Source organism: Xenia sp. Carnegie-2017, unplaced genomic scaffold (assembly GCF_021976095.1).
Source record: "Xenia sp. Carnegie-2017 unplaced genomic scaffold, XeniaSp_v1 HiC_scaffold_23, whole genome shotgun sequence".
Lineage (NCBI taxonomy): Eukaryota > Metazoa > Cnidaria > Anthozoa > Malacalcyonacea > Xeniidae > Xenia > Xenia sp. Carnegie-2017.
The window spans coordinates 6,913,708-6,922,909 of record NW_025813486.1 but is presented as its reverse complement, the minus strand read 5'-3'; the positions used below and the strand labels follow the sequence as shown (position 1 = coordinate 6,922,909).

Genomic DNA, 9,202 nt, shown 5'->3' with positions numbered 1-9,202 from the left:
ATTAAATAATATGATTAAATGTTATTTTGACGTGAATGGATCAGTTGATGTACGGTATCGAGTTTAAATTGATTTGTAATTATTTTTAGTGTCTAAAGTATTATGTATTCTCGAAAGCACCTGTTCTGTTATCTGCTGCATTTGGTTACGAGTTAACTTGAATACTGCCGAACTGTTGAAAAGAAACTATTTTTCAGGTACATATTGAAGCTATATCATTATTTTCCACACAGTGAAGATATTTTCTCATTTTAGTGACTTTAACATTATTAAAGTTCAAGTACAAAAAGTTCAAGTATAAAAAAGTATAAAAAGTATAAAAAAGTATAAAAGTAATATAAAAGTAAAAAGTATGAAAAAGTTCAAGTACAACAGACCCTGCTGAAAAACCTTTACAGGTATTTGACCTCTTCAATAAGCTACAAAATTGCATCAAATATCAATAATAATAGTGTTGATTTCAAGGCTAGTGTCAGTATATTTGTAACCATTCCTAAGAGTAAGTCATTCTTCATTAAGAAATCATTACACCATCATTCATTTCATTGTAAAGCTAGTTTTCTACTTAAAACTTGCAAATATTTGGTTTTGCTTTGTATTGTAGTTAAGTTTAATGTTTGAGTAAAATTGTGGGTTAATTAACCCCCATATTTAGTGTATAAATGTATATGTGTTTACCTTAAATTACTTAGAAAATGAGAGTTTATTTGATGAATTGTTTAAAATGATGATACTAAAACTAACATTATGTAAGTCTTATTATTAAAAACTGTATTTCCTATTCATCATGGTTCAAATTAACCTTTTGTATTTGTCTTATTCTTCTTCATCACAGATCTTATTACCAGTCAATTTTTTTGTACAACATTAACTACTCCATTATTGTTTTTCATATTTTCCCTAGAAGCAAACGGTTGTCATCAGTAAGGTGTCTCCAATATGGATGACTTTGAAGAAGACTTTCAATTCATCGATTATAAATTCCACCAACATCCCCTACCATCAATAATCGATGGTAAGGTGACATGTGACTTGACCAGCTATGATCCTTCTCCAGATTTTCCTGTGAACATTTATTCTCATCCTCAGCTGCAAGTTTTTAAGATTTTTACCAACTACATTACGATCCCCCATGAATTGGGCAGAATGGAAAACTTAGAACATTTGGTATTGTGTCGTTGTGAAAATGAAAATGAGGAAAGCCCTCCATTTATCATTCCGAAATCTTTAGGTAATCTTAGCCAACTCAAGGTGTTGGATTTGCGAAACAATAATTTGGGAACTTTTCCTGCGCATTTAACCAGGTTGATTAATCTCGAGGAGCTGTGTATCAGTAATTGTCAACTTACTGGCCTTCCTGAGCTTTTTGCTTATTTACAAAATCTGGAAATTCTTGATATAAGTTATAATTTATTGAAACATCTACCATCATGCATTACAAGACTTTCAAATCTACGTAAACTTTATGTAAACGACAGTGATCTACAGGATATCCCAGAAGATATCAAGAAATTGAAAAAATTAGAGCAATTACAGCTTACAAAGAACAAACTTTCCACTCTTCCCAATGGACTTTTTGAGTTGATCAATTTGAAGAAGTTATATTTGAACAGCAATCTGTTGATGGCTTTACATGAGAATTTAGGCAACCTTGTCAATTTGAGGTACCTGGTTCTTAATCAGAATAAATTAAAAATTCTACCAAGATCTATTGGCCAGTTAAAGGAGTTGCAATATCTTAATCTTCATGAGAATCTCTTGTCTTCTCTACCTCGAAACATAAAACACCTTGGAGAAATCAAGGCACTTTTATGTGGCAATAATCCTTTACAAGTTCCACCAGTTGGTGTATGTAATCAAGGAATACAAAGTATCCGTAGTTATTATCACGCTATGGATAAAACTAAAGATATTCATTCAAAACGACTAAAGGTTAGTACATCATATAGCTACAGAGGTTTGTGTCTTTTCGGCCATGTATTTTAATAGCTATCTATATCATGCATTTAAGTCTCTGGCAGCCAGCTCGCACATTCGGTCGTGCTATGTATATTTCAGATCATTAACATTGTTCATTTGTTAAGAAATGTATTGTTTTTACTGTGAGTGAATATTTCCGTTGCACTACCAAACTCGCGGCCTGGCTACGTCATTACGTCACTTGTCGACGTCACTCTTGTATGAACTGGTGTCCAGATTGTGCTGTTTGACTGAAGTGTTCAAGTTCCAGTACATAATAACGTTTTTATGTAACTGTATTTAGGTACTTATATTGGGAGAGTCTATGGCGGGAAAAACAAGTCTTGTAAAAATGTTGATGGTGGGTGAATCGACGCAGATAAATGAAGATGACAGAACATTTGGTGTCGTGTTTTACAATTGGAAACCTGAACCACATATGGACGAGTTGGAGTTGATGGTTATCGATTGCGCAGGACAGAAAGCTTATCAAATGACTGATCAGCTTTTTCTCTCCGAAGGTAAATTTAGATACGTTTATGCAACTCGTGAGAACTTTACCGTCATGGCTCATTTGTAAATATGAATTGCAGTTCATCTATAAAAATTCCGTCAGTAACAGGTTAAAGAAACCGAATGTATATACGTACCAAGTCATCGCTACTATCCTCTCGATGTAGTACGTTATTAATGTACATGTTGTTTTCAAATTTAGGAGCGTTATTTATCTTGGTGGTGAATTTATTTCGTTACGTTTTTGAAAATTCTGCAAATTATCACGAAGAAGTTGCACAATGGATATCTCTAGTTGCGTCACGTGTTCCTAAAGCTAAAATCCTATTGGTTCCTACACACGTTGACCTATGTCGTAATGAAGAAGAGATCGATCTGAAATGTCGAAATATTGTGAAAAATATGAAGGAACAACGCAAGGAAATGTTACGTGAAATAATAGAAAACGTTAAACGTAAACTGGAACATTGTGTTTCTTCTGATGAAGAGTCAAAAATTATGGAGCAACTTCTAGAGCAGAAAGATAAACTGCCTGTTTTGTCTTTACATTATAAGGTAAATATTTTATTTTACATTTTCCATGTTTTTGTTCTTACGGTTCAATTTGATATCATAGTTTAAACAGACAGAAAGAACGTAAATATTTTTTATTTGTCTTTTGCAACCTGGTCACTACTAACTAACACACACATAGTTTATTTCTTATGATGATTAAATTTCAAAGCATTTCTTCCAGGAAGAGCACGAGAACTTAGACGGCAATTTAGCCATGAATGTCATTGCCATTAGCAACAAATCGCTGGCAGGCACCTTAAGGTTACGACGTGAACTCGTGAGGATCGCTAGGGATAAAAATCTGTTCCCATATGTTGACATAACTCTTCCAGAATCATGGATGAAGGTCGAGAAAGAGATCAAAGCCCTTCGGAAGTCCCTTAAAGTGCCGTGTTTATCTTTTTCCGAGCTTCACGAGTTGTTAATCATTCGGAAAATTGAAGTTACAGAGTGTGAATTGCGATCCTGTGTTTCGTATTTTGACACCATTGGTGAGCTGCAGTATTTTAAGGTGAGTTTAATATCTTGTATGTACAATGGTGTAGGAAAGAAGTAATTTTTGCCAGTACAACTGTGTATCAAAGGTGGTAAAGAGGAGCAATTATACATAGTAAATATAATAAAAAAGTCACTACTTTTACAACTGTAAGTGATCCCTGACTATCTCCCACATCAACTGACGATCTATAAAAAATATATTAATTTGCATGTTTTTTTTCCAAATTTCTTACGCTAGGACATCCAAGGTATGCAAAAAAATATTGTTTTGAATCCGTATTGGCTTGGATCCTTGCTCAAGAAAATATTTCGGCACGATTTTAGTCTTAAGTACAACGAAAGCATTAGAATGATTGGTATTGTAAAGTTTATGTTTGATCACGACAAAAATAAATTGCTTTAAAATGCTGTTATGTCTGAGAAAATTTGAAGGTTTGTATCATGTTAACATCTATCTTGGTTTGTTGTTGCTTGTAATTTCATTAGTCTTACATAATACGTAATCAGTACCTACAATAGTTAATTATTAGTCGTAAATTTGTCTTTCTAATATAGTAACCTGGTATGAAAGAATTTTATATGCAGTACGGTGTTTGAAATTAAATGAAGATATGATCTTCGCACTTTGCTGGACAATTTAAGCAATTGTCTCATCAATCTGAAAAATTCAGGTGACTCAACGGGATTTGAACCCATGACCTCTGCGGTGCCGGTGCAGTGCTCTGCCCAACTGAGCTATGAACTCACACAGTGGAGAGCAGGTCAATTTTGTTGGGCTCATGTTTTCTCGTGAAAGAAGACTCTCCACTGTGTGTCTTCTTTGCTCAGTTGGTCAGAGCACTGCACCGTCACCGCAGAGGTCATGGGTTCGAGTCCCGTTGAGTCACCTGAATTTTCAGGTTCATGAGACAGTTGCTTAAATTGTCCAGCAAAGTGCGAAGATCATATCTTCATTTGATTTCAAACACCTACTGCATATATTCTTTCATATGACGTTCCTTCACGAGAAAACATGAGCCAACAAAATTGACGTGCTCTACACTGTGTAACTTCATAGCTCAGTTGGTCAGAGCACTGCACCGGCACCGCAGAGGTCATGGGTTCGAATCTCGTTGAGTCGCCTGAATTTTTCAGGTTCATGAGACAATTGCTTAAATTGTCCAGCAAAGTGCGAAGATTATATCTTCATTTAATAGTAACCTAGTCTTACTATATAGTAACCTGGTCTTTACTAACACAGTAACCTGGACTCTTTACCAACATACAGTATCCTGGTCTTTACTAACACTGTAACCTGGTCTTTACTAACACTGTAACCTGACGGTTTTAGATGTTTGTGGTTGAATTTTTTGATGATGAAGATATGTTCAGTGAACTTTTGAAGTTATAACATACTTTAGCTTTGCCTGCAAGATACATTAATATTATCTGCCTATCATTCGATGCCCCGAAGATGGACCATCTAGAGCATGTTATTTACTTCCGTGGTTTTTCAAAAACAGAACGCAGAGGATCGGTTTATAAAATATGGCCACCAAAGCCCAAATCCTCGCAGGTGGAAATTTTATCTACGTGTTTAACTAAATTACATTCACTTGAACTTTGTTATATCTCTAGTGGAAGTTCCTTAGGCTATGTGGCTATGCCACAAGCTCAGTCATTATTCCAGTTTTATATAAACTGATGACCAGGTTTTTTATGACGCGGAAATGTGATAATGTTGCAAAACAATTATGTTAGTTACAGGAACAATTTCCATGTTTTAAAAGTGTTTTATATGAACGAACTTCAAAGGAAATTAGTAATCTTACTTTGAATGTAGATTTAAATTAGTTTTGATTGGCTAATTGCCTACAATGGATTGTTTGTACATTAAAGAACTTATGATTTGTGTAATGGTTGTTGATAAGTTTTTCAAAAATGGTTGGAGCTAATAATATCTTTCCTGATTGGAAAGTTTAAGCTATTTTGACGTATTATTTCTGTTTCATTCACCTTTGAATGTAATATTTTATCTAATTTTTTAGAATTAGTGTGGCAAGAGGAAATACATTGATGAATCAACGAAACATAGAGAATTGTTTTAAAATTGATTGAATATGGACGCAATCTCTAGTGACGAGGTTAAAGTGGTGGGCTATGTATGAGTAATTTTCTCAGAAGAATTTTGCATTGGCAAAGGAAGTGATGCAACCGTGTTTTTCTTGGACTGGTAAGGATGGTTACGGTAAAGCAGTAAAACGAATACATCGAGATAGCTACAACCAGCTTGCGCTGCACGAAAAGAAAATTTTGAATAAATTCAACGCAAGAAAGTCGAAATATGTTGTGAATTATTCTTTCCTAGAGGAAGAGACTGAACAGAATATGTATATTTGATATTAGACTTATGTGAAGAATCATTGGAGAGTTTTGTAAATCGTCTACTTCACACGATCTTCAAAAGCTCTTCCGAAATTCTCAGACAAATTTTGCAAGGATTAGCTGATCTTCATAGCGTGCCCAAATCCTATTCTTCATCGTGATTTAAAGCCCACCAATGTTCTTCGAGATTCACAAGCAACTTTTGATAGCTGATTTTGGCATTAGTCGAATATTGAATAATGATTGTACGACACATGAAAGCAAGCCTAACACGGGAACTGAGTATTGGATTGCTCCTGAATCATATTGTGAAGATAAAGATACAGTCGATAAAGGACGGTACAAGAAAGAGTCTGATGTAATGGTAGGTGCATGAATATGACCATTGCACAACATGTATGTATACAGTCAATTTGTAACATTACATTGTTAATCTTTTAGAATGCAGGATTGGTAATCTTATTATATTGCAACAAAGGAAAACACCCGTTTGGAACTAAACGGTATAGATTGGACAATATGTTAAATGGAAACCCTGTTGGCTTGGGGAAATCAAGGATGAAACACTGAAAGACCTTTCATCGTGGATGTTAAATCGACAACCAGAAGACAGACCATCGGCTAACGTGGCGTTAAAACATCCATTTCTTATGTCGGATGACGAGAAATTTGACTTATTATGTAAAGTTGGAAATCTTCAGCAGATTAAGACAAATGATCCCTTGTGTAGTGTCGTTCAACAATTGAATAGCGAATCCTCAGATTGGAAAAGTAAAATAGACAGTGATGTTTATGATTATTTTAGAACGACGTGGTGACTGGAAAGATTTTACATATGACTCTTCATAGACAGAATGTTTAAGACTTATTTGAAATATTAACCAACATTGGAAGGATCGACTACGGCCAAAACCTCAACCAGAACCATTTTATAAGATTGGCGATCCAAGGCGTATATTCTCAAAACTTCCCAGATCTCCCTGTTCGAGTGCATGCTACTGTGAGGTCCAATGAAGAATTGAAAAACAATCCAGATCTCAAGAACTTTTTAAATTCACATGAAAGAAAAACCACATCAAAATAACAAATAACAGCTTTAAACAGTAAAACAGTTTGTGAAAAGGCAAGTGAACAGGAAATATACCGTGTAAAATAAAAATTTACTCAGAGGAAAAGACAAATAACTTTTTACGTAAATGATTATTTTGATTGGTTTTCATTGAAAGATCGATTGATTGCGACCAGCACTTAAGACATCCATTTTATAAAGTCTGCTGATCCTAAGGAGTTCTTTTGAAATCCCAGTTCGGGTGCGTGCACAGTCTGATGTAATGACGAATTGAAAAACAATCTAGAACTTAAGAATTTTTCAGTTTTTAATGGAAGGAACCACAATGAAAAGTTTACTGACAGGAAAACAAACAACAAATCAACGATACGGTAGTTAAAGGATTTATTTTATAGATGTAAAGTAGCAAAACACTTTTCACGACGCATTTGGATGATACATACTACATTTCTGCATCTAGCTAACATTATTGAATGATATGATATCTGATTATTTAAATTTTAATCTCAATTGCTTTTGTTGACGTATGACATGTAAAGTCAACTTTTCAATACATTATAAAACTCTTATACGATAGAAAATGGTATTTCTGAGTTAGGCTATTACCAAGATCCCGTTTATTAAAGTATTAAAAGGCAGTGATAATGGTTAATGCCAAAAGCACAATTAAATGGACTTAAGTTCTGAATTTAATAAACATTTATTGTCTGAAGAGACTGAACAAAGGAATTAAAAAAAAAAATGAAGCCTTTACAGCAAATAGAGAATGAATCCGGTATAGCACGCAGCCTGAAAGTCTGGTCTTGAATGTTATGGGCTCCTGAGGGTTGCTTTTGCTGTAAAACTAAGCATCGTCTGTTGAGCAACTCCATAGATAGAATTTATAGATAGAATTTAGGAGTGCTTTTTTACTATTTCACATTAATTACGCTAATCAATACAAAATGTTGAATTAAATAACTTTTTTTATGAGATCAAACAGAATTTCTCCTAATGGACTCTTTAATATTTTTATTAGTTTTAATTTGATTTATTAAAGAATATTGAATATACAGATAAGGTTATCTACCTCTCTGTATCACCTGTTTTCTAAAACTCTCACACCCACATTCATTGAATAAAGTATAAAACTAGTCTTATAACTGCTGGAAGACTTGTATTCACCACTGATTGTAATGATTTGAAATATTTCACCAAAAATCTTATATCATAGATTGATGGGTAAAAGAGTTTGCATTGATTAGTAAGATCAAGGCTGTTGTGTTGCACACATTGAGGGTTAGAGTTTTGTGAGTTTCTATACTGAGTATAACTTTCTCGACAACTTCACGAACATATAGTGGATGGTCAATTGAAAGAATAACTTGATGCCTAAGGTTTACAGGAGGCTACGGCGTTTCAGAGCACTTAGTTAACATCTCACTAACTTTGTCTATTCCTGAGGCAAAATATAACCTGTAAGTAATTGTAAATTTCCGGCTTAAAACATTTTCAATCGTAAATTTCATAAATACAAAAACTCCAACGTATTTGAATTAGCCATCTATTAAAATAATATTGGGCCATCCAAACACGGAAGTCATTAAAGTTTATATGACCAATTACCATATTCTCACCAAAGATAGGGCGTGAAAAAAAACAATTCAAATGATGTAGTATCAATGGAAATTTTTTTGAAATTCAAGAAACATTTGGCTCCAAACATGCAAAAAATTAAGAATTTTTGAAATCATCAGTTTTACGGCAGCAATTCCAACATCACTATTTTATGAAACATTACGACTTTTTTCGTTAACTACAACGAACGCTTGTGTAGCCGTTTGGTAACTGTAACAGTCAAGACAACGCAATCTATGATGTGGGATCGGTGCTTGGCCCTGTCATTGACATTTAAGTTGTACTCAACTTTGTCATATTCTTTCTTGTACGATATATTTATGAATATTATAGACATCAACAATTGCATTGAAGACCATTACGTCATACTTGTATGGCGAAGCCTTATGCACATTTTTCATAGTGTAAGGTTATTCCATAGAATTTTCTCTAACAAAAGAGCATATGATTGCTATCTAATTTGAAGTAGAATAGAGATATTTATCAAAAAGTTTGCTTCATGGCATGGTTTACCACGTTGGCTTACAAACAAATTGATCAACATCAACACAAAACTTCAAACTACTGTAAACACATCATATGATGTCATTTTGTATCCATCTTTTTTAGTAGATGATAAAGGTTGTA

At 34.0% G+C, this 9,202-nt stretch overlaps 1 protein-coding gene across 1 annotated transcript; it reads left to right on the top strand.

The window, feature by feature from the left end:
* Positions 1–1,014: 1,014 nt before the first annotated feature.
* Positions 1,015–3,947, top strand: LOC124449668 (malignant fibrous histiocytoma-amplified sequence 1 homolog). The gene is made up of 5 exons (XM_047000621.1): positions 1,015–1,932; positions 2,264–2,480; positions 2,675–3,027; positions 3,209–3,538; positions 3,764–3,947. Exons 1-5 carry the CDS (start codon positions 1,147–1,149, stop codon positions 3,926–3,928), a joined length of 1,851 nt encoding a protein of 616 aa, XP_046856577.1. The 5' UTR covers positions 1,015–1,146; the 3' UTR covers positions 3,929–3,947.
* The last annotated feature ends 5,255 nt before the right edge of the window (positions 3,948–9,202 follow it).

Bases quoted from the DNA above. Each gene is read 5' to 3' on its own strand.
- LOC124449668 (XM_047000621.1), top strand. From the start codon at position 1,147: ATGGAAAACTTAGAACATTTGGTATTGTGTCGTTGTGAAAATGAAAAT. The intron at 1,933-2,263 runs GTTAGTACATCA...AACTGTATTTAG, and splicing joins TTCATTCAAAACGACTAAAG to GTACTTATATTGGGAGAGTC. The intron at 3,539-3,763 runs GTGAGTTTAATA...TTCTTACGCTAG, and splicing joins GTGAGCTGCAGTATTTTAAG to GACATCCAAGGTATGCAAAA.